Here is a 26,256-nt window from a genome sequence, read left to right as displayed (position 1 = left end):
AGTGAGAGCTGTGAATGGAGGAAGGGGGTGGGGCCTCAATGCAGCCCTCTTCAGAGTCTGCTCTAGATGGACAACGACAACATTATATAATAGGTTATACGGAATGTTATATTTAGTGAAGTGATAGCTGAATAACTGATAAATGGTATATATACAATACGATTTCCTTCAATCCCTTCATTTTATGATTTATTTTAGTTAACAAAGTGCTAAAAAGTGAAATTGAGGAATATGAGCAGCTGCACCGTGGGAAGGAGCTCCCGGAGTTTATCAATTATAAGACCTTTGAAGCAATTGTTAAAGAGAGGATTGGTAACATGGAAGATCCTGCCAGGGAAATGCTGAGCAGTGTGACTGGTGAGTACGTCCTGTCCCTTTTGTGTTTTTAGATGTAAATCAAATGTGCAGATGAGCACCCTTCCCCCCCCCAACTGTATAACATGTATAATGTCTTGTTACCGTCACACCATCTTCATTACAGAAGGAGGCTGCCAATCAGACCCAGAGAGTCACCCTGATCAGTAGTCCCAATCTCTACGGGTCCTTGTGAGCTGGAAGTGCTCCCGCCACCTCCTCACCCCTCACCCCCAGGGGGGCTCTTGGCCACTTCATTACACTTTATCTGCACACTTGTTCTTCCTGCACAATTATTCTTGTTGCCAGGATACGGCTCAGTACACGAATATGGCTCTGCACATTATCCTCCCTGCCTTACTATGGCTCTGCACATTATCCTCGCTGCCTGGATATGGCTCTGCACATTATCCTCGCTGCCTGAATATGGCTCTGCACATTATCTTCGCTGCCTGAATATGGCTCTGCACATTATCCTCGCTGCCTTACTATGGCTCTGAGCATTAACCTGGATACCTGAATATGGCTCTGCACATAAGCCTCGCTGCCTAAATAAGGTTCTGCACATAAGCCTCGCTGCCTGAATATGGTTCTGCACATTATCCTCGCTGCCTGAATATGGCTCGGCACATTATCCTCGTTGCCTGAATATGGTTCTGCACATTAGTGTCGCTGCCTGAATATGGCTCTGCACATTAACCTTACTGTCTGAATATGGCTCTGCACATTAGCCTTGCTGTCTATGGCTCTGCACATTAGCCTTGCTGCTTGAATATGGCTCTACACATTATTCTTGCTGCCTGAATATGGCTCTGCACATTAGCCTCGCTGCCTGAATATGGCTCTGCACATTAGCTTTGCTGTCTGAATATGGCTCTGCACATTAGCCTTGATGCCTGAAAATGGCTCTGCGCATTAACCTTGATGCCTGAATATGGCTCTGCACATTAGCCTCACTGCCTGAATATGGCTCTGCGCATTATTCTTACTGCCTGAATATGGCTCTGCACATTAGCCTCGCTGCCTGAATATGGCTCTGCACATTAGCCTCACTTCCTGAATATGGCTCTGCACATTAGCCTCACTGCCTGAATATGGCTCTGCGCATTATTCTTGCTGCCTGAATATGGCTCTGCACATTACCCTCGCTGCCTGAATATGGCTCTGCACATTAGCCTCACTGCCTGAATATGGCTCTGCGCATTATTCTTGCTGCCTGAATATGGCTCTGCACATTAGCTTGCTAACAGGATTTGGAACAGGCCATTTGCAGAGATGTGGCATTCCAGCTATATACAGTATTTCAACAGCATTGCTATAGTAATAAGTCACCCATTTGTTTTATTATTCCCTTTTGTTAACGTAACTTAATCCTAAACCTAGGAATAAACACACTGACACATGTATATGGAATTAAAAGAGGTCACAGCCAGAATTTATTGATCAAATTGAAATTTTAGAATAGGTGGCAAGAAGAAAGCAGTGCTCCGAGGCCACAGCCCGATGGATACCAATACTAATAATAGAGGCAGATCCCTGTCCTGCACAGACTGACCTGGGGCAGTACCATCCTCCCCTAATTGGCACAGCATTGGTCCCTCCCTTGGAACAATGACCGTGTCCCCCATTTAGGCGGTGACATACTGGCCGCTCTCAAAGGAAGAATGCTACCACAGGCACTCCTGCGCTAATAATAGGCCGCCCATAGGCACTGCTCCCCGCCAGGCTGCACCTCAACCTGTTGGAAGCAAACACAGACAAACGCACAATCCAACAACAGAAAAAGTTACACAAACCATCTTACACGGGTGGGTGGGGTTGAAATAAAACTGGAAAGAGGAAGATGGTTCCCTTCACCAGGCTATTTATATGGGACCTCTAAGCCCTCCCCTAAATCCTACCATAGGCTTATACTCCTCAAGTGACGAATACTAACCGCAACCCCCCCTCCAGTTTTTAACCCTTAACTTACCTAACAAAATTACATATCAAACAGCGTGCTTATCTATCCTCAAACTTCTTCAAGTATTCGGATGCATTAAGTAGGACAGCTTAATACTGGTATAGGTTATTTATTTGTTTTGCCTATTGGCTAAAACAGTAATTAACCGTTTAAGAAATGTTTTGTTACGTTGTATTAAGTAACCGACTTTCTTAAATTTAGAAATAAAAAAATGTCTGGTCAAAGAAACGTAACTAAGTCACTAACACTCGCTGGCGGCCAGACTTCCTGTCTCAGACCGTGGGCTAAATTTACTAATCTGTTTTTTAGGGGATGCGCCGCACAATTACCACCGGTTCTAAAATCAAAATACAGCATTCAGTATAGGTCGGTTTGAATTTATAAACAGAAACCTCCATCTATTCCCATTGGTTAATAAACCCTTATCCCACTGCAAAATCGCTGAGAGTCTGCCACCAAGTTATCGCAAAATGGATTTGTTGTAGGAGCCTGCACAGATCAGTGGGATCTGTATAATGTTCAAAAATTAAAAAAGCAATGTTAGAAATTAAAAAAACAGGATGGGGTCCTTTCCAAAGTGATAGCCTAGGCTGTGATTGCAAAATAGGAGGGGGTTTCATGGGGTTCGAGTTATTCTTCTCAAACCAGTTCTAGGCTGGTGAGACTATAGCAGGGTATATATATATATGGCTTGGGGTACCCCTGGTGGTCTTTTGCTATTGCCACATAACCTTCATAGCTTACCTATCTAGTTACATCCCTTCTTACAGTCTGCACATAATCTCACATATATTCTCTTTCTTCAGTCTCACATCCTCCTGACCCTAGGTCACTTTCCTGTGTGACTGGACCATACAGCTCACCAATAACCTCTGCAATCGGGCTGGACCAATTTGCAATATATAGCACCTACCCTTGTGTATCAATGCCTATTTCCTTATAGATTGTAAGCATGCGAGCAGGGCCCTCTTACCTTTATGTCTGTCTGTTACTACCCAGTTTGGTTCTATTCATGTTATTTCCATTTGTAAAGTACAACAGACTATGCTGCGCTATATAATAATAATAATATTGGGGTCAATTTTTTTTGGTAGGTTCCCCTCTTCCCCAGAGATTCCAACCCCGGGCTAACCAGTCTAGAGCTGTTTAACATTATATCTGGGGGACCCCACACTATAAGCAGGGCCGGCTCTAGGGGTGTTCGACCTGAGCGGTCGCACAGGGGCGCCACCCATAGAGGGCACACCCCTCCCCAACATCCCACGGGTGGTTAAATCGGGAGGTTGGGGACCCCCACCGCCGCAGCTGTGCGGCGGTGCCGGACCCCGGAGACTCTGAATGGATGTTGCGTGCATGCGCGCGGCATCCATTCAGTGACGAGAGAGGGCTGGGGGAAGCCCAGCTAGTGAGGCTCCCCCCAGCCTGACGTTATTTGGGGGCGGACACGCCTACTAATAACGGCACATAGGGGGCGTGGCCTATGGTACTTAGGCCACGCCCCCATTTTTGCGCGAAGATAGGGCGCTCTGGAGGGGGCCGGCACAGGGTGCTCCGACCCCTGGAGCCGGCCCTGCCTATAAGTGTCTCCCTGCTATAGTGTAACATGTTAAGTATAAAAAAGAAATTTGTTTTTATTATTTTAAAAAAAGGAAAAAAAAGGCATGCCAGAAAACCTCCACAAAAGCAAATATAACCCTTAGGGGTAGATTTACTAAAGTGAGCTGGTGTATACTTCTTGTAGATGCCGTCTGCTCGAGGGCCCCTAAAATCATGGGGCCCTGGGCAGCTGCCCAATGTACCTATACGTTAAGATGGCCCTGCAGTGGGGCAGAGTTATGTGCAAAATGGTACCAAATATGGTTGATCTTATTGTACCCTGGTAAGAATAGTGTATTTCTATTTGTTTTAGGGGTTTCTGTTTTTGTTCATAGATATTGTACGAGACACTTTCAGCGACATCGCAGGATCACATTTTAAGAACTTTCGGAAGTTTTGTAAAGTTACAAAGGTGAGTACTGTTATTCTGATACCATTTTGTTCTATGAGTGCTCCCATAAAGACACATAAAGATATCTAAATTAAAGCGTTTTTGTATAGATTTGTTTGGAAATTAGTTTTTCATCAGTGTTTTATAGCGTCATTGATTCTAGTGTTACCATACCCACTGGTATATTACATGCATATGATGATGAGAAATACTGTACATATACAGTATATCACAGGGGGCTCACCGGGCTGAATAAAATCATAGCCTAATGACACTTGGGTCATCAGGTTTTGCATGATGACCTAATCGCGGCTAACATGCACGGCGCGCACAACAGCTAACACTGTGTGTGCTGTGCACATTAGAGGACCGGCAATAGGGGAAAGGTAAAACGGGATGGGAGGGGGCAGTGATAGGAGTGAGAGGGGCAGTGAAGGGAGGGGGAAGGAGGCAAGGACTGGAGGGGGCAGGGATGGGAGTGAAGGGAGGGGAAGGAAGGCAAGGACTGGAGGGGGCAGGGTTGGGAGTGAGGGGGCAGTGAAGGGAGGGGGAGGGAGGCAAGGACTGGAGGGGCAGGGATGGGAGTGAGGGGGCAGTGAAGGGAGGGGGAGGGAGGCAAGGACTGGAGGGGGCAGGGATGGGAGTGAGGGGGCAATGAAGGGAGGGGGAGGGAGGCAAGGACTGGAGGGGGCAGGGATGGGAGTGAGAGAGCACTGAGGGAGAGGGAGGGAGGCAAGGACTGGAGGGGGGAGGGATGGGAGTGAGGGACAGAGAAGGGAGGGGGAGGGAGGCAAGGACTGGAGGGAGCAGGGATGGGAGTGAGAGGGCAGTGAAGGGAGGGGGAGGGAGGCAAGGACTGGAGGGGGCAGGGATGGGAGTGAGAGAGCAGTGAAGGGAGGGGGAGGGAGGCAAGGACTGGAGGGGGCAGGGATGGGAGTGAGGGGGCAGTGAAGGGAGGGGGAGGGAGGCAAGGACTGGAGGGGGCAGGGATGGGAGTGAGGGGGCAGTGAAGGGAGGGGGAGGGAGGCAAGGACTGGAGAGGGCAGGGATGGGAGTGAGGGGGCAGTGAAGGGAGGGGGAGGGAGGCAAGGACTAGATGGGGCAGGGATGCGAGTTAGGGGGCAGTGTAGGGAGGGGTAGGGAGGAAAGGACTGGAGGGGGCAGGGATGGGAGGGGGAGGGAGGCAAGGACTGGAGGGGGCAGGGATGGGAGTGAGGGGGCAGTGAATGGAGGGGGAGGGAGGCAAGGACTGGAGGGGGCAGGGATGGGAGTGAGGGGGCAGTGAAGGGAGGGGATGGGAGGCAAGGACTGGAGGGGGGAGGGATGGGAGTGAGGGGGCAGTGAATGGAGGGGGAGGGAGGCAAGGACTGGAGAGGGCAGGGATGGGAGTGAGGGGGCAGTGAAGGGAGGGGGAGGGAGGCAAGGACTAGATGGGGCAGGGATGCGAGTTAGGGGGCAGTGTAGGGAGGGGTAGGGAGGAAAGGACTGGAGGGGGCAGGGATGGGAGGGGGAGGGAGGCAAGGACTGGAGGGGGCAGGGATGGGAGTGAGGGGGCAGTGAATGGAGGGGGAGGGAGGCAAGGACTGGAGGGGGCAGGGATGGGAGTGAGGGGCAGTGAAGGGAGGGGATGGGAGGCAAGGACTGGAGGGGGGAGGGATGGGAGTGAGGGGGCAGTGAATGGAGGGGGAGGGAGGGAAGGATTGGAGGGGGCAGGGATGGGAGTGAGGGGGCAGTGAATGGAGGGGGAGGGAGGCAAGGACTGGAGGGGCAGGGATGGAAGTGAGGGGGCAGTGAAGGGAGGGGATGGGAGGCAAGGACTGGAGGGGGCAGGGATAGGAGTGAGGGGGCAGTGAAGGGAGGGGGAGGGAGGCAAGGACTGGAGCGGGCAGGGATGGGAGTGAGAGGGCAGTGAAGGGAGGGGGAGGGAGGCAAGGACTGGAGGGGGCAGGGATGGGAGTGAGGGAGCAGTGAAGGGAGGGGAAGGGGGAGGGAGGCAAGGACTGGAGGGGGCAGGGATGGGAGTGAGGGGGCAGTGAAGAGAGGGGGAGGGAGACAAGGACTGGAGGGGGCAGGGATGGGAGTGAGAGGGCAGTGAAGGGAGGGGGAGGGAGGCAAGGACTGGAGGGGGCAGGGATGGGAGTGAGGGGGCAGTGAAGGGAGGGGGAGGGAGGCAAGGACTGGAGGGGGCAGGGATGGGAGTGAGGGGGCAGTGAAGGGAGGGGGAGGGAGGCAAGGACTGGAGGGGGTAGGGATGTTAGTGAGAGGGCAGTGAAGGGAGGGGGAGGGAGGCAAGGACTGGAGGGGGCAGGGATGGGAGTGAGGGGGCAGTGAAGGGAGGGGGAGGGAGGCAAGGACTGGAGGGGGTAGTGATGGTAGTGAGAGGGCAGTGAAGGGAGGGGGAGGGAGGCAAGGACTGGAGGGGGCAGGGATGGGAGTGAGGGGGTGGTGAAGAGAGGGGGAGGGAGGCAAGGACTGGAGGGGGCAGGGATGGGAGTGAGAGGGCAGTGAAGGTAGGGGAAGGGAGGCAAGGACTGGAGGGGGCAGGGATGGGAGTGAGGGGGCAGTGAAGGGAGGGGGAGGGAGGCAAGGACTGGAGAGGGAAGGGATGGGAGTGAGGGGGCAGTGAAGGGAGGGGGGAAAGAAGTGATGGGAGTGAGAGGGCAGTGAAGGGAGGGGGAGGGAGGCAAGGACTAGAGAGGGAAGGGATGGGAGTGAAAGGGCAGTGAAGAGAGGCAAGGACTGGAGGGGCAGGGATGGGAGTGAGGGGGTTGTGAATGGAGGGGGATGGAGGCAAGGACTGGAGGGGGCAGGGATGGGAGTGAGAGAGAGGGCAGTGAAGAGAGGCAAGGACTGGAGGGGGCAGGGATGGAAGATAGCGGTGATGTGATGGGTGGGGTGGTGAGTCTGGAAGAGGGCGGAGTGGTTGAAGTAACTCAGTCGGAAGATGGTGGGTCCATGTATGTGAGGGGGCAGTGAAGGGAGGGGGAGGGAGGCAAGGACTGGAGGGGGCAGGGATGGGAGTGAGGGGGCAGTGAAGGGAGGGGGAGGGAGTCAAGGACTGGAGGGGGCAGGGATGGGAGTGAGGGGGCAGTGAATGGAGGGTGAGGGAGGCAAGGACTGGAGGGGGCAGGGATGGGAGTGAGGGGGCAGTGAAGGGAGGCAAGGACTGGAGGGGGCAGGGATAGGAGTGAGGGGGCAGTGAAGGGAGGGGGAGGGAGGGAAGGACTGGAGGGTGCAGGGATGGGAGTGAAAGGGCAGTGAAGGGAGGGGGAGGGAGGCAAGGACTGGAGGTGGCAGGGATGGGAGTGAGGGGGCAGTGAAGAGAGGGGGAGGGAGGCAAGGACTGGAGGGGGCAGGGATGGGAGTGAGAGGGCAGTGAAGGGAGGGGGAGGGAGGCAAGGACTGGAGGGGGGTAGGGATGGGAGTGAGGGGGCAGTGAAGGGAGGGGAAGGGAGGCAAGGACTGGAGGGGGCAGGGATGGGTGTGAGGGCGCAGTGAATGGAGGGGGAGGGAGGCAAGGACTGGAGGGGGCAGGGATGGGAGTGAGGGGGCAGTGAAGGGAGGGGGAGGGAGGCAAGGACTGGAGGGGGCAGGGATGGGGGTGAGGGGGCAGTGAAGGGAGGCAAGGACTGGAGGGGGCAGGGATGGGAGTGAGGGGGCAGTGAATGGAGGGGGAGGGAGGCAAGGACTGGAGGGGGCAGGGATGGGAGTGAGGGGGCAGTGAAGGGAGGGGATGGGAGGCAAGGACTGGAGGGGGCAGGGATGGGAGTGAGGGGGCAGTGAAGGGAGGGGATGGGAGGCAAGGACTGGAGGGGGCAGGGATAGGAGTGAGGGGGCAGTGAAGGGAGGTGGAGGGAGGGAAGGACTGGAGGGGGCAGGGATGGGAGTGAGTGGGCAGTGAAGGGAGGGGGAGGGAGGCAAGGACTGGAGGGGGTAGGGATGGGAGTGAGGGGGCAGTGAAGGGAGGGGAAGGGAGGCAAGGACTGGAGGGGCAGGGATGGGAGTGAGGGGGCAGTGAAGGGAGGGGGAGGGAGGCAAGGACTAGAGAGGGAAGGGATGGGAGTGAGAGGGCAGTGAAGAGAGGCAAGGACTGGAGGGGGCAGGGATCGGAGTGAGGGGGCAGTGAAAGGAGGGGGAGGGAGGCAAGGACTGGAAGGGGCAGGGATGGGAGTGAGGGGGCAGTGAAGAGAGGCAAGGACTGGAGGGGGCAGGGATGGAAGATAGTGGTGATGTGATGGGTGGGGTGGTGAGTCCAGAAGAGGGCGGAGTGGTTGAAGTAACTCAGTCGGAAGATGGCGGGTCCATGTATTTAGTGAAATACACAAAAATTTGATCTGGCATGATTCAGAGATGGACGCACTTGGGAAGCAGCAGTGTTTTGCAGATGCAGCATCTGAGGAGAAAAGACACCTCCTGACAACATTGGTAAACCGATTGCTACATCCCAAGATTAAAGCATTGAATCACCATCGCATCCATCGGCCATCTGAGAAAGCCAAAGCAACTCAGAATGGCCGTCTTATCTGTTTAACTGAGGCCTGGAAATCTGCATATTCCGACGCAGATCCTGACCTCGGCACTCTCAAGAAAACGGGGGCGACATGCGCCCATCTTCTTACAAAATTATTTTCAGCTACAGGGTCGAATGATTGGGTGTGTTTTATTTATGTCCTGTGTTTAGAAGGGCCGGAAGGGCTTAGGCTTTCTGCTGGTGATAGTTCCTGTTGCAGCATTGACTACCTGCGCTCCTGAATTTAAGTTCAATATATTGCTTATTTTGTGATGAATTTGTTCACTGCCTGCCCTGACCCTTGGATTGTTTTTTTTTTTTTTAAATCTGCCTGTCTATATTCCTTGATTTTGGATTGTTCGACATTGATTATTCTTCAGTTTTAGATAAGAACCATGTATTATTTACATTGTTGTGGTGAACCTGGAAATCATTTATTATTTCCACTGCTGCTCCTGAATTGCTTGCCGTAGGCTCCTGTTTGGTGTTCCATCATACAATGGATGGGCCTATATTCCTTGCATGGGTTGCCTAAATAGTATATTTCTGCCGTGATTGTTATTCAATATTTGTATTACATTGTATGCTGTATTACATGTGTGCATTTTTTTTATCTGAGTTTACATTACTCTTGTATATTTACTAAAGTGCGGGATTTTAGAAGTGGAGATGTTGCCCATAGCAACCAATCAGATTCCATCTATTATCTTCTAGAAGGTCCTAGATAAATGATAAGTAGAATCTGATTGGTTGCTATTGCCAACAACTCTGCTTAGTATAAAAAAACCTTGCACTTTGGTAAATATGCCCCTTAGTGTCCAGTTGCCTAGTACATTGAGGTATAATTTAATAGGCCCAGTTTAGTGTAATGTTTAACCTTACCTACTGTATATAACATATATCTGTAATAAATCCTGGCGGAACCCACGTATCGGTAAGCATATCAGGCTTTGAGGTTAAGGCACCTGTGATAGGTGATCATCTGGGTTCTGGTTATAAAGTTTTATTATTAGCGTATGGATGTAATTTTTAGCGACAGACAACAATACACCTTTATTTTCATGCACACAATGAGGGAAGCTCCGTACCAGACCCCATGAGTCTGAAGAAACGTGTATTTTTCTTTCTCCCAGGATAAAATTGAAAAAATGAGACAAATACAAGAAACCTCTGCGGACAATCAGATCACAATCCAGTTTTTCATGGAGAAGATGGTCTACGCTCAAGACAAATCTTACAGGATTGATTTAGTTGCTGTCCAAGCTAAAATGCCCAGCAACACACCCTATAAAGCCTATGCTGATCAGTGCTCTATCAAAGAGATGACGCATCATCTAGAAGCTTATTTTAAAGTAAGTTTCGGAACAGTTCATGGGGGATAAGTTGGGATGTTGCCAGTTTATAAAGCGTTTATTTCAAATTCAACAACTACCATTGACGAACATGAATCAGGTGAATTCATCCATTTGTTTGGCTAATTTAGACCAAAATGGTCTGAAATAGCTGTACATGTGGCATTAATTTGGATAACTCTAAAAATGTAGTCAGTCCGTGACGGAGATCAACATGTGCTTGTGTGGTAATCACACTTGTGGTTTCCCGTGAGGCTCATCACCACCACCATTGGTTGAGCCTTTCCAGTTGGCCAACTAGTCCCAGCTCACAGCATATGTGGTCAGCTTAAACTAAAATGACATATTGCTCTATCACAGAGGCCTACAATATTGAGAATATTTTTCAGATTTTTGGGACAACAAGCATTGCCCTACAGAATTTTTCTATTGTCCAGCTAGAGTAGCCCGTACAGTACATTAGAGCGCTCCTACATCCTGGTTTTTGGGAACTGGCAGAGGAAAAAGCAATTTTGTGGGACAGTGGATTCACTGTCCCACAAAATCTGTACTGTGTTGAAAATGTGACTTCAAAGTCCACCCTGCAGCCACTTATTCAGCAGAACATTCATTAATCTCACCTCTTCCTTGTTTTCCTTATAAAACACTGCTCATTTCAGCCTCATTATTTCTTGATAGTATCATTATCATTTAATTGTACGGCACCACAGATTCTGTAGAACAGTGGTCTCAAACTCGGGCCATCCAGCTGCAGTGGAACTACATGTCCCAGCATGCACTGCCACAGTTTTGCTCTTAGGGCATGCTAAAACTTTGGCATGGCGTGCTGGGATGTGTAGTTCCACTGCAACTGGATGGCCCGAGCTTGATATCACTGCTGTAGAACCTGACGGAGTCATGCAGATATGTCATACGTGAAGCCAGCAAACATAGTAACATGCACGTGGGCACAAAGCAGAGTATTATAGGCAAGGAGACAGGGGCTGGCTGGCAACTTTTAGCCTGGGGGGCAAATGCATGCAGGCGGCCCTGGCAGAGGGGTAGCGTGTAGCCAGGGTGCCCGAAGAAAGTGCGTGCTACGGCGCCCCCCCCACCCCTCAAGTGTTCCAGGGAGGAGGCGGGTCCAGATGGGATTAATGTAAAGTAAAAATAAAGATTAGGAACAGCCCCGTCGTGGTGCCCATATGCAGTGCCCCCCTGTGCCCCAGGAGAGGACCCCCTTATGCAGGCCCCCAGTAGTGATCCCCCCTATGCAGTGCACCTAGTAGTTGTCCCCTCCCCTTGTAGTGCCCCTAGTAGTAGTAGTCCCCCCTTCTAATAGTAGTCCCCCCCTTGTAGTGCCCCCAGTTGTAGTCCCCCCCTTGAAGTGCCCCCAGTTGTAGTCCCCCCCTTGAAGTGCCCCCATAATCCCCAGTAGTGGTCCCCCCTTGTAGTGCCCTCCCCCCTGTAGTGCCCCCAGTAGTGATCTCCCCCTTGTAGTACCCCCAGTAGAGGTCTCCCTCTTGTAGTGCCCCCAGTAGTAGACCCTCCGTCTTGTAGTGCCCCCAGTCCAGTAGTGGTTTCCCCTTTGTAGTGCCACCAGTAGTCCCCCCCCCTTGTAGTGCCCCCAGTAGTAGTAGTCCCCCCCTTGTATTGCCCCCATTAGTAGTAGTCCCCCCCTTGCAGTGCCTCCAGTATTGGTTCCCCCCTTGTGGTGCCCCCAGTAGTGGTCTCCCCCTTGTAATGCCAGCCTCCCCCCCAGTAGACACACGTAGTAAAAAAAACAAAAAACACTTACCTGAATCCCCGCTCCCGCCGTCGCTATCCGCTACTCCGTCTGTCCTTCCCGGGCCGGGCCGCTCTGCATTATGGGAGAGATGTCATATGACGTCATGACGCCTCTTCCATTGCCCACTGCAGGAGCCGGAAGATGGAGCGGCTCCTGCAGTGGGTGCAGCAGCAGCTAATGAGAGTCTGACAGACTCTCATTGGCTGCTGATCAAAACAAACACACAGCTGCCGGAGCCGGCGGCTGTGTGTTTGTCACTTGTGTAGCGCTGACCGAACTCCGTCCGGTCAGCGCTACACGCGCGGTGCAGTCTGTGTGACAGTGACAGTGTGTCACAGTGACACAGACTGCCCGCGGCCCGTATGACGCTGCGGCCCGGGGGGCACATGGCACCCTGCCCCCCGGCCCAGCCCGCCACTGCAAGGAGGTAATAACCTCTCCCATCACATACAGAGCATTAGACATGACAGACAAAGATGGCAGCCAACAGGAGCTGTGTGGCCCTTCGTAAAACATTTTCTGCTGCATGTGCACGTCCCTCTGGGTGACATAATGTGGAGTAATTTTTGTCTACATCGCTGGTCCAAGAGGACAATCAAGGGAGAATACAAAGCCTCACTGATGACCTCATGATATAATAGGCACCATGAGCAGGGGCCAATACACTGTAGCCAATGTATGTTGATTTAATAAATAGCTCTGCCTACTTATGGCCACTAACATGCCTGGACACCAAGACCCTCTACAGAGCCGCTCACTGGAACATACATCACAAACATAAATATAAAGGAGTAGTTAGTTATTTGGAAAGGTGAAGTAAGAAGTTTGAAGAGTCAGCAAAATACATTCTCTCTTTTTCCCCAGCAGCCCGTAGGCCAGGGGTGGGGAACCTTTTTTCTGCTGAGGGCCATTTTGATATCTATATAAAAAATTTTGCGGGCCCGGTGCAGGCCACACCCCCTCCATGTGACGTTACATGGGGGCGGGGCCACAATCGCCGGTGATTATAGCAATGCCTGGAGCATCCTGTGGATACTCCTGGGAGCTGTAAGGGCAGCGGTGTGACCATCTGAAGACTCCTAAGGACGCTCCAGGCAGCACTGCTGCATAGATTCTGGCTGCAGGGTTCCATTCTAGGCTCCCTGCTAGTCAGATGAGGCTAACAGAAAAAAGCTCAGAGGGCCAGACCAAATGACTCTGGGGGCCTTATACAGCCCCCGGGGAGGAGGTTCCCCATCCCTGCCATAGGCACAGGTCTGCATAGCCCATTGTGAATTGTAGTTGGCTGTCATCCATCACAAGTGTTGTATTTGCCTTACAGGGAGCAGCGGACCGCCTCTGCAATCAGGTCCCCATGATCATCCAGTTTTATATTTTGCAAGAACATGGGAAAAGGCTGCAGAGAGAGATGCTGCAGATTCTGCAGGAGAGAGACCAGTACGTCGATCTCCTGAAGGAGAATAAAGATCTCTCGGGCACCAGGAATTTCCAGAAGCAAAGGATTCAACGGTTGACCAAGGCACACAGGCGTCTGCTCTGTTTCCCAGACTAAAGAATAGTTGTGCACTTTCTTTATACTGTCCAGTCACTGGCGGCGTTCACAAAACTAGAAAGCTACGTTGTTAACTTGCCGGCCATGTTTTTGTACAAATTGCTTTCTTAGTTAGTACTCTGTAAGTGAACAAATGCTCAAAATGTGTCACAGACTTTGCCTGGTATCTCCTATGTATTTATTAAAAGCAATAACACACAGGGAAATATTTATAATGTGACCAATGCTGGCACTGGCTAATATGTAATATAGCCACCGATGATTAAATGATAATATATACCCATGGTTGATACTGTATGTTGCATTATGGTTATTTAGTTCAGAGGTGCATTTCCCACCATACACCCCCTGCACCAGACAGGAGCCTCATCTACATTTTCTGTGCTATCGGGGGGCTTTCTGCTCATCCTGGGTCCTCGTTCACCAAGCCGTTTTTTTCCATATGGCGCAAGTCGCTTGCAGTGTTTTAGACGCTCCGTTACGGGAAGAGATTATTCAGCTTTCACATCTATTTCTTCATTTAACATCTGTGTGGCATTGTAGCTACATCCAAAGTAGTGTCCTAGGGGAATGGGTATATAATGCCGGCTTGTCGGGATGCCTCCGGTCAGAATTCCGATAGCGGCATCCGGATGGTTGGTATCCCGACAGAGGGCCTGATTCAGAGCCGCTCCGAGCGATGTTCACACATCTGCGCATGCGTATGGGTCATAATGTGCATGCGCGAACCAGTCAGTGCGGTCGGAAATCGTGTGCTCGCAAAATAGCGAGTGCTTGCTAATTTGAGTGACAGAATGAGGCGTTTGTGGGTGGTAACAGGTGAAGGTGCTTGAAAATGGGGGAGTGGAGATCCGAACGCAGGCGTGCCAAACGGTCAAAATTGGCGTTTAATGGGAGTGCATAATTAACAAAGCAGCGTCATCGACCACGTCACTTGGTTGTCTTTTAGTCTGAACTGCTCGCATGATTGCGGTAGGAAAATGCTACCACAAGAATAGCGAGCAGTTCATACGCCGTTCGATGTTCTCGATTAATCTAATAAATAGCGGAGATGACGTATGATGCGAGCGGCCAGGGGGCGTCTTTACAAAATAGCGAGCGCATGTTTCGTTCGCTTGTTCAGACCAAGAGGCGTCAACAGACCGCAAAGAGCAAGCGCTCTATTTAAATATCCGGCCCCTTTTTCAGAACAACCGTCCGCAAATAGCGTCCGGCTCTGAATCAGGCCCAGAGATCGGGTAAGTATACACTCCCCCATCCCCTCCTAACGCTTCCTTTTTGTAGCCTAACCCTAAGCCTCCCCACCCGCATGCTAACCCTCCCCTTAAGTGCGTAAACCTATCCCTCCCCCCTTACTGCCTAAACCTAACCCCCCACCAGTGGTGCCTAACCCATCCCAGGGGGTACCTAACCCTAACCTCCCCCTCCCCTAGCCTAACCCCCAGTGGCTAAGTCTTTACCAGCCCGCTATACTCACGTTCAGCATCCTGGCTGTCACCTCCTGTCGGTATTCCGGCGCCGGTCTTCTAGCCACCGGCATTCTTCAGCTGGGATGCCGCACGTTGGTATTATAACTGCATCCCGTCCTGGGCACTTAGGATTAGTATGTTTGCCACAATGGAGTTGGTATAAAGTTGCATATTAAGCACAACGCAGCGGGGCGGGATGCGAGTCGCCGCTCACCCGTATTGGCCCTCCTTGGTTTTTTTTTGTCTTTTACCTCCGGTTAGCATCTCAGTTGTGCACAGCACCAGCATATAATTCCAGTGCCAGTGTACAGGGTACCCGTGCATTGTACAGATCTGTCCTCTTGTATCCTTGCCGCCGCTGCGGCAAATTGCAGCACACATGCAGCAAAAAATGCCCACTAGAGGGCACGGGCACTGCATAGGATTGCATGGTGCGAATGCTCCTGCATTGTGGTGTAACATGCGCAGCAAATCGCATGCCGCGATGCGTGCCAATGTTAGCTGCATCAGCGGCAACAATGGAGAAGGACACATCTGTTCTTTTGTCACATTAGAGATGCAGATACGATGCAAATTCGGTACAAAACTAAGTGGCGGAACGCTTGGCGTGGCTTAAACGCATTAACTGTGGTGAGCCAAATGGAGCTACTGTACATGGCGAGATTTGAGGATACATTAGTGTGGACATATCTGTACTGTATATCTGCATATTAGTGATGTGCGTGGACCCGTTTTTGATTCTAACTCATCGTTGTATTTTGGATCTGGATTTCCATAAAATTGGATAAAAACAGCTGAAATCATGTCATTTGGGCCTGCTTTTGTTCCTGCAGTATTATTAACCTCAATAACATTATTTTATCATCATTTCCAGTCAATTTGGACCAGCTCACAATATTATTTTCAGTTTTTACTCATATTGGCCAACTGGCTACACTAAGTGACAAGATCAGCGGCACAAACACATGCAGTTTACAAATGAATGTATCACACCTAAGAAATAGAGTGGCACTGCAGTGGCAGACAGGATGACAGTTTAATATAAACTATATGATGCAATAGAATGTGTTCCTTAATAAAGAAATAGATCAGAGGCCTGAGGCCAGCACAAGTCAATGGAGGGTGTAGTAATAGTGGAAGCCAGGTAAATGATTGATTGATGTATTTTAATAGTTTATTCTATATCAATCAAATAATCCAAATTAGATTGATTACAGTATATCACTATAAATAATAAAAAATGACAAATGGAACCATTAAAATACAAGAATCCAAATGAGATTGATTTGATTGATTGAGGAATATAACTATAAAGAAAAACAGATCAGAGACATTGAAAACACTATCAAAAACAAGCATCTAAAATCTCAATGAGATTGATTCCTCGGGGTTCAAGGCAGAATTACAGCCTACTCAAATCGAATAATTATATGATTATATAATTTGATTATACTAGTCTGTATATGCTGAGAAGCTGCAGGAAATGGGGTCTATATGCCTGGATGAAAAGCTGGTGATGGATATCATTGCAAGATACAAAAGAACACAACGCCACAGTAAAATATAGTAACATACAGTACACTGACTGTCAAATACACACACTCTTGGCAAAGCCCATTATGAAAAGTGGTGCACGATGGAATTGTCCTTGGGCCACCTACCCATCCATATGTTATATATTAAAAAGGACATGTACAGTTTAACAAATTAAGCACTTCAGCAACAGGGACTGCAACTTCTGTGGCTGAAGTGCTTGGTTTGTTTGGGTCCCCACAAAACAAGCTACCAATGGGCTTAAGGCAGCTAACAGTCTTGTTAATCATTTCTACAGTTGTAAGATGTAATTTTTATCCTCAACCTCATTGTTTTTATACTCATTACACAATATTAGTTTATCCACACTGGAATCCACCTTTACAGTAGTCTCTGTACTTGGTTGTAATTGGTGGCAAAGGTCTTGCTTATAGAATTTGTAGTTCATTTTTATGAAAATCCACATTTTAAGGAAGTAGCCTCCTATGCCGATTGCTCACAAGGTTCCTAGCTGTGCTAAATACTGTTTCCGAGTACACATGCTGGAGGGTGGGTAGCTTAAGTAAAACAAAGTTAGTTTTTTCAAGAGACTCCAAAATCCCTTTTTTTCCTCCCAGTATTCAAAGTGACTGTGTGACATGCTACAGTAATTTGTACATTTTCATTAAAATAGTCCTCCGCATTCTATTGATGCTTAGGGTTAAATTTACTAAGAATCGAGATAGGTCGAGTTTAGTTTTTTTTTATCTCGATTAGCATCGCCAAATCTTGGGTGATTTCCTGTTTTTCATCTTGCAAAGTCAGTTTAGCTGAAAGTGAGTTGGCCGATGGTGAAGCAGATCGAGATATCTCCCCGAGTTGCAAGTGAAGATGAGATTATAATGTTTACTCTCTGCAAATCTCTCCCGAGCTAGCAGCCTGCACATATCAGTGAGATACAGTATGTGCTGGCTGCTTGTGTATTAAGACCTGTAAAAATCGGGTCAAATGTTATAATAAAAATGATGTAGGTTTCCCTCCCCCCTAAATCATAAACAGCCCCGGTGTCACGATCCCTAAGTTTTGTGTGTGCGCATGAAGTACTCAAAATACTTGAATAAGGTTATTTACAGCAGTCAGGTGAAATTAAATAAAGATTTATTAGCAACAAGGGTTACTCATAAATGCAGGGATTGTCAGAAAGAAAACAGTACAGGAGTAATGCAGATGGATGATCACTGAATATAGACAAAGTTCTGTTTGCTGATATTGATGAGCAGTCACTGAGCTACAAATGGATATAGAACTGGCAATGTGAATACAGGTATACTGGCTGGACCCGGACTGGATTCACACACTAAAGTCCAAGGTAGCAAATGCAGTGCAAAACAGGTACAGATGAAGTGAGGTAGATGTAGTAATTGCTGATAATAAATCCAGAGGAATTGTAATGCAAATAAACAAGCCCTGGTCAGTTGGTGCAAGGTAAGAAATAATGATAATGTCCTTGATTACTCACACAGGGAAGGTGAAAACCTTGGTTGCAATGAGCCAGGATCCAAGGTGGTAACAAGCAGAGATAACTTTGGAAATGGTAACCTTGGGATACAGAGATAGACTAGATGACCTGGCACTGATAGCACAGTTCTGAGGAGATATATATATATGTACACCCATAGTTCCCAGGTGCAAACCACTGCTGCTTGATTAAGGTAATCAAGACTAGGCAGAATGGAATAGGCTAGACAGGGCCTCAGGCAAGAGCGACACCATAGGTAGGGAGGAGGAACTACACAGACCGTGACAGTACCCCATCCCTAAGGAGCGAATTCCAGACGATTTCCTTTCTTCCCTTTCCCCTCTTCCGAGAACCTTTAGACCCCTTTGAGGATGTCGAGATTTTTTTCAGAGGAGAAAACGTGACTTGGTAATACGGGACCCCCAAATACAAGACCAGAATCATCCACAAATTCACTTTCAGAGTCAGAATCAAAATCCATAGTTTGCAACAACCACTTACTTCCTCAGGACCAGGTAGCATTTTTGCTGAATCTGAATCCATCAAACGGTCAGAAGAAAAATCTAGTTAAGTAAACCCGATTTTCATAGAAACTTGTGAATGATGTACAGGCTCTGCAGGCTTAGAACTATAGCATGTGGGAGATTTTATAGAAGCAGGTGGACACTTGGAAGATTGGACTGCCAAAGGACACCCAGAGGACTGAGAAGCAGGTAAACCAAACTTCTGAAATACCGCATCACAGAAGGCTAAGGGATCTTGAAGCATTGGATCTTTTGATTGCATTAATTGATTGGCCCACTCCAAGGCTTCCCCTCTGAAGGCTAGAAGAAAATAACCCTCTATCCAAGCTGGAGTGACAGAGCCTGAGGTTGGCTCTTGAAAATACCTGATGCATTGGCGCACTAAAGTGCTAATCTGGCCAATATCCCCATCAAAGTAATTAGATGGCTGGGTATTAGCTGGACACTCAGGGGTTTGAAACGAAACCTCAGATGACTCTGGAAGGGTAGCAGACTCAGATGACCCTGGTTTGGCAGGTGACATTGGCTGGTCTGGAATCTCAGATAGCTAGGCAGAAACCTCGGACGTCCGCGGCTGGGCAGAAACCTTGGATGGCCCAGGCTGGGCAGGAACCTCGGACAGCCCCCGCTGGGCAGGAATTTCGGACAGCCCTGGCTGGGCAGTAACCTCGGACGGCCCCGGCTGGGCAGTAACCTCGGACGGCTCCGGCTGGGCAGGAACTTTGGATGGCCTTGGCTGGACAGGAACCTCAGATGGCCCCGGCTGGGCAAGAACCCCAGATGACTGGTTGACCCTGAAAGAAAAAGTAGAGAGAACAGCACATGGACTGGTGACCAACACTGTGGCACTCAGAACAATGGATGAAACCGCATGCCTGAAGGCAAGGGCAGATGGGACCTCATGCACGAAAGCAAGGGCAGATGGGACCTCATGCACGAAGGCAAGGGCAGGTGGATCCTCATGCCCGAAGGCAAGGGCGATACTGTCGAAATTGGCAGCGTGCTGATAAGATGACTCTTCCAAATATACGGGCAGATGAGAGTCCGCAACTGAGATGGACGGATTCCCTAAAGGCTGATGGGAACACGGGCCAAATTTCTTAAGTACAGCAGTGTTCTCATGATCAGATGCAGAGGCTGTGCTGTGAGAAGCCAAGATGCTGGACTCCCCTCCTGAAATTTACTTTGTGCTCAGTGCCCCCTCCTGGGGCCCAAAACTTGAAACCTATTCTTGGGGCAAAAGACTTGAGACTCCCTTCTGGGGTATAATACTTTGAAACCCCTTCAAGGGTATAATGATTGAAAACCCCTTCTGGGGTGAAAGACTTCAGATTCTCTCCTGGGATGTGAAACTTGAAACTCCCTCTTGGAGAGAGAGACTTGAGACCCCCTTTTGGGGTACAAGACTTGGAACCCCTTCTTGGGGCTGGATACTCGAAACCCTCTTCTGGGGCAGGACACTCGAAACCCACACCTGGGGCTGGACACTCAAAACCTCTTCCTGGGGCTGGACACTCAAAACCCCCTCCTGGGGCTGGACACTCGTAACCCCCTCCTGGGGCATGGCACTCGGTGATCCCTACTGGGGCACAGCACTCGGAGACCCTTCCATGGGCATGGCACTCAGAGACCCCTCCAGGCCTAAAGCACTGTAAACCTTCGCTAGGGCTGAGGCACTAGAAACCCTTCTTTGGAGTTGGGTTTTTGAGACTCCTCCTGGGGCTTTGGAACTCGAGATCCCTTCTGGAGCTTTAGAACTCTTATGAGGTGAATCAGACTTCAAATTACTTATAGGAGTGGCAGACAGAAGTCCCTCCTCAGGACAGGTAGGCTTCAAACCCCCATTTGGGGCTGGAAACTTGGAACCCCCAATTGGGCTGGAAACTTGGAACCCCCACTTGGGACGACAGGCTCGGGACCCCCACTTGGGACAGGCTAAGTGAATGGTGGGAACTGCAAAGTAAACTTTAGTTACCCTGTGGCTCTCCATTGACTTCAATGGAGGAGCCGCTCATTGGCTGGGACCCACGTGGGTCCCAGCCAATGAGTGGCCACTAATGTGAAGCCGCCGCTGATTGGCTTGCAGCCCGGTACAAATGACAGCTCATTCCCATGAGCTGTCATTCATGTACTGTAACAACATGCTGAAGCGAGTTGTCACAGTGTGTCCATGGGCCTTATTGGATTTCTGCAGAGAACATCGTGAGACAAAAGGAGACTATTGGATCTTTTTTCAGGTACTTCCATAGGATACTTGACGGTGACAAGGAGATGTAAACATCTGGGAGCAGGTGAGTATGTGTGAATGTGTATGTATGTAATAAAACTTTATTTTCATGGTGTGTGTGTCTTGCGTTTTTGTACACATTTCTTTACAGGTGAGCTACAGTTACCAGCGGGCCCTTAATGCCCCACACGCTGGTACTTGTAGTTCTTCAAGTACCAGCATGCTGGGGAGGCTTGCCGGGACCTGCAGTTTTACTGTAAAGACAATGTGAACAATTCACTATTATTACACTACACCTACATTATCAACCTGCCACCCACTGCCCAGGGGTGGCGGGGATAGCCCCGGGCTATCAGCCTAGACCAGGGGTACATTTATTGGGGGGGTCACCAACTCCCCAGGGATTCCTGGCCTGGGCTGACTAGCGGTCAGGGCTGATGCTGCGGCTGTGGGACACGGTGAAAGGGCTCCCCTGGCTGTGACATCAGTCCTACATTAGAAAGGGTCCAGAGCTAGTTTTAAATATAGGGGGACCCCTACGCAATATTTCCCCCCTATAATTAAAACCAGGACTGGCCCTGCAGCCTGGTGCTGGTACCTTATTTGCAGTGGAACCCTACTCATTTTGTTCCCTGTAATTTTAGGTACCAGGACAGGCTGACAAGTCCAGGGCTGGTTAGCCTTTTGGGGTGGACCCTATGTTATTTTTGGGGAAATCAGCCTGACACCCCCCAAAAGATGTTCTGACATGGGGGTTCACTAAGGGTACCCCCGATTAGCCCTGCTGAAGGTATTTGGGGTCTTTGAATGGTCTCAATAGGCGCTATTAAGCGTCTTTGGTGACAGTGGTGAAGAATAGCATTTAGCCATTCTGTTTTTGGAAAATAAGTAGTCCCATCAAATTTGGGGTACATGAAAATGGGTGCAAGCATATTCTAAGGTTGCTAAAGTAAAGCATTAAAAAGCACCAAAAACGCACCTTCAGCAAACACCAGCAATCCAAAAAACACCTCCCCCATTCTTGCAGACCCCCCCCCAAAGGCTATTTCGCTAGTTTTTTATTTTGTACCCCCACTTTGATTTTTTTTCACCCACTTTTTCAAAGTGCTTTTTTGGGGTGTCCTTTGTTGGTTTTTCACATTTTTTGATGCAGTTAGCGTCAAGGGGGTGTTAAAAGGGGTTTAGGGGGGTTGCCGCAATTTTGTACCCCAAAACCCCAATTCTGCACTGTTTTCCACCGGGTATTCAATGGCGAAACTTTTCCACTGTCTTTTTTTTTTTTATAAACATCCCCTATTTAAAAGATTTACAGGCAGAAACATACACAAAATACACAATCACAGTGATTTGTGTATGTTTCAGCCAAACTCGCAGCTCTGGAGGTGAGTGTTTAAAACTTCAATTTGGCAGAGAGTTTGCAGGCATCTCACCCGAGATTGTCATCTCAATTCTTGGTAAATTTGCGAGTTGTATCTTTTAGGTGAAAAGTACTTCCGAGTTTGCCCAATGGTGATAAGATTTGAGTTTGCTATCTCACCCGAGTTTTATGAGTGAGATGAGAGAAATCTCTCTGTACCTCACCTGACTTTGCCCTTATTCAATTTGCAAGTTGAAAATCATACCTAAACTCTACTGAGATGGTCATCTCGACCTATCTCGATTCTTAGTAAATTTACCCCTTAGAGTATCATATTGAGTCACTGTAGACGTGTCAATAAATTTGGGCAACACTTTTAATCCTAACTAGATGTCTTAATGTTGTTTCACTCTGGTGCACTGAATTGACTCATCCTCATCACCAGTGGGTCTCTTGGGAAAGGTAAATTTTTTCTGGCAGTAGCATTTGATGTAACATGGAGGAGGTTCCTAGATGGCTAATGTCCCTACCTCCTACTTTGACCTCACAAGCAATACAGATGGCTTGACAAATGTTGTCAGGATTTAGCTAAAAATAATTCCACACAAAAGAGATGGCTTTTTGGTCTTATTGCCAGGCATGACAATAGCCTTCTTTTCACAGGCAAGAACTGCTGCCACTGGTGGCTAACTTACTTTGACACAAACAACATCCTCCTCCTGATTTGATCAACTTTTTCTTGTCCAACACATTCATCAACAATATATTCAGTATTGACAGATACTCAAATATCCCCCAAATCCTGTTGCACTTCCATAGTATCATTCTTCAATTTATATGTAACCATTTTTACTTTTACTTCTACTCATCCTCATATTTGCAGAGGGTGCAAAAATGGTGGAAGGAAGCTTCTCCACAATTAGTTTCATGAATGTCAGACTGACACATAACACATGTGGACACCCTTAGACTCTCCTCGTGGATTTGTGAAGTTTTGTTTTTCAGGCTCAGAGGGGTATTCAATATGAAACGTTAACTTTACTGCCAAAGTTAACGTTTCATATCGGAGTTTTTACCTGCGTTAAAGTATCGGGCGCGCTCCCGCTTATCCCCGTATTCAATATAAAATTATCGAAAACGGGAAACTCCAAAGTTGGATTTGCGTAAAGTTACGAATTTTTCCTTAAAATAATTGTAAGACCCCCCTAAAGTTGTAAAAACATGGGGGATCACTCTGGGTACCCCCGTTTTAGCCTTTAATTGAAAGTCGGGGATTTAAATAGCCGCAGCAGGTGTTTTTTTCCCGACATTGAAGAAGTGTTGCAGAAGAGCACTTAGGTTATTTTTTTCTTTTTTTTAAGTGGTCCCATCAAATTTGGGGTACATTAAAATGGGTACTAGCATATTTTTAAGTCCCTAAAGTAAGTTTTTAAAAATTCTGCATATGTGCACATGCCGCTATAATTCTATTCTTCAAAACACCTGCCGCATACTTGCAGAATAGCCCTGAACCTATTTCCCTATTGTTAAACAATTTTTTCCCAATTTTTTTTTTACCCCAATTTTTAAATACATTTTTTGGGGTGTCCCTATTTTTTTTTTTAAACCCAAATTTATTTTTTTAAGGATGTCCCGATTTTTTGTAGGACATTTTTTTTTTGAACATTTCCTTTTAAGGGGACATTCCCAAAACTACAGGCTATTTTTTATAAGCCTACACCCCCAAACCCCTATTCTGCATTTTTTTTTCACTTGCTATAGTGCTTAGAAAAATTATCCCTGTTTTTCAAAAAATGACCCTTGAGCCCATTTAAGGAAAAAAACTGGAATTTTTGGGAAATATGCCTGGGACCCCCCTAAAGATGTCCTGACATGGAGGATCACTGTGGGTAACCCCGTTTTTGCCTGCAAAAGAAAGTTGGATTTTTAAATAGCTTTGCAAGGTGATTTTCCCTGCCGCGGCTATTAGAAACCCCGACTTCCTTCAGGAGTTAAAAAAGGGGGTACCCATAGTGATCCCCCATGTCTAGACATCATTAGGGGGGTCCCTAGAATATTTCCCAAAAATTCCCGTTTTTGTTAACCTTTAAAAAATTTTTTTTTTAAATTTAGAAAAAAAATGACATAAGGCCCCCCCCCCAAAAGCCAAACCAGCCCCAGGCTTGCCAGCCAGTGGTGGTTTCTAAAATTACGGGGAACAAAATGTGTAGGGTTCCACCGTATTTTAGAAACCAACACCAGGCTGCAGGGACTAGTGCTGGTTTTAAATATAGGGGGCAAAACGACGTGGGGTACCCCCTATATTTAAGACCAGCACCAGACCCAACCGACCGGGGTGCAATGCCACAGCCCGGAGACCCAATCACTGGGGCTCCAGGTCCAAAGCATTACACCCCAAGTCGGTCAGCGCAAGCCGGTGATCTCGGGGGAGTCGGGGACCCCCCAAAAAAGTGCCCCCCCTCTCCTGAGCAACACAGGCTTACGCTGAAGCCTGGGGCTCATCCCCATACCCCTGGAGCGGTGGGTATGGGGGTAATAGGGGGGCCAAATAATGTAACACTATTGTACTTTACAGTGGAACTACAAGTGCCAGCATGCCTGCCATTTTGCACTTGTGGAACTACAAGTGCCAGCAGACATGCGGCACCTGTAATTTCACTGTAAAATAAATAGTTAAAAAAAGACAAAACACACACACCGTGCCCAGTATAAGTTTATTACATACACCTACCCATTCACACATACTTACCTATACCAGACGTTTCTGTCCCCTTCTCCACGTAGAGATCCATGGTAGCTGGCCCTGCAAGAAAAATTTCATACTAACCTACATCCAGCGCTGGTCTCCGCAGTAATCCATGGGATTAAAATACAAAATAAACGTGTTACCCGATCCACGCTACTAGCTATGTGTATGTGTTGTTGTCACACATACACATAGCTCCCGAATGGCTGCTGCCGGCACCTCACGGGGCATTGCAGTCCCGTCAGCCAATCAGCGGCAGCGCTCACTGTAGAGCGCCCGCTGATTGGCTCCGGCAACTGACAGTTCCCATGTGGTGTGACTCACGAGAGAGGAAGTAGGAACACCATTACTTTTACTAAACAATTGACCCTCCAACAGTCCTTAGCGAGGAGGATGAAGTACGACAGCAGTCATCCTGAAGCAAAACGTATAACTGAGGCCTTGACTGCTATGTTGGTGTTAGACGTGCGTCCGGTATCCGCCATTAGTGCAGTGGGATTTAGACAATTGATGGAGGTAGTGTGTCCCCGGTTCCAAATACCATCTAGATTCCACTTCACTAGGTAGGCGATACCGAGACTGTACAGAAACGTCAGAAAAAGTGTCCTCAGTGTCCTGAAAAATGCCGTTGTACCCAATGTCCACTTAACCACGGACATGTGGACAAGTGGAACAGGGCAGACTAAGGACTATATGACTGTGACAGCCCACTGGGTAGATGTATCACCTTACGCAGCAACAGCAGCAGCGTCACCAGTAGCAGCATCTCAGAAACGCCAGCTCGTTCCAAGGCAGGCTACGCTGTGTATCACCGGTTTCAGTAAGAGGCACACCGCCGACAACCTCTTAGAGAAACTGAGGGAAATCATCGCCCAGTGGCTTACCACACTTAGACTCTCCTGGGGATTTGTGATATCTGACAACACCTCCAATATTGTGCGGGCATTACATCTGGGCAAATTCCAGCACGTCCCATGTTTTGCTCGCACAATAAACTTGGTGGTGCAGAATTTTCTGAAAAGTGACAGGGGTGTGCAGGAGATGCTTTGGGTGGCCCAAAAAATTTCTGGCCACTTTCGCCATTCAGCGCCAGCAAACACTCTTGAACCTGCCATGCCATCACCTGAAGCAAGAGGTTGTGATGCGGTGGAACTCAACCCTCTATATGCTTCAGAGAATGGAGGAGCAGTAAAAGGCCATTCAAGCCTATACATCCACCTATGACATAGGCAAAGGAGGGGGTATGCACCTGACTCAAGCGCAGTGGAGAATGATTTCCGTATTGTGAAAGGTTCTCCAGCCCTTCGAACTTGCCACACGTGAAGTCAGTTCAGACACTGCCAGCTTGAGTCAGGTCATTCCCCTCATCAGGCTTTTGCAGAAGCAGCTGGAGAAAGTGAAGGAGGAGCTAAGACG

General features: G+C 48.7%; 1 protein-coding gene across 1 annotated transcript; it reads left to right on the top strand.

The window, feature by feature from the left end:
• Positions 1 to 198: 198 nt before the first annotated feature.
• On the top strand, positions 199 to 13,486 carry LOC148431224 (interferon-induced GTP-binding protein Mx1-like; the record flags this gene model as incomplete). Its single annotated transcript, XM_088466193.1, has 4 exons — positions 199 to 357; positions 4,249 to 4,325; positions 9,948 to 10,166; positions 13,256 to 13,486. Coding segments are annotated over 4 exons (686 nt in total), but the record flags the coding sequence as incomplete, so codon positions are not given.
• Between the last annotated feature and the right edge of the window lie 12,770 nt (positions 13,487 to 26,256).

Source organism: Taudactylus pleione, unplaced genomic scaffold (genome assembly GCF_031769625.1).
Source record: "Taudactylus pleione unplaced genomic scaffold, aTauple2 ptg002635l, whole genome shotgun sequence".
Taxonomy (NCBI): domain Eukaryota; kingdom Metazoa; phylum Chordata; class Amphibia; order Anura; family Myobatrachidae; genus Taudactylus; species Taudactylus pleione.
Note: the sequence above shows the minus strand (reverse complement) of the source record. Positions and strands in the feature narration are given on the sequence as shown.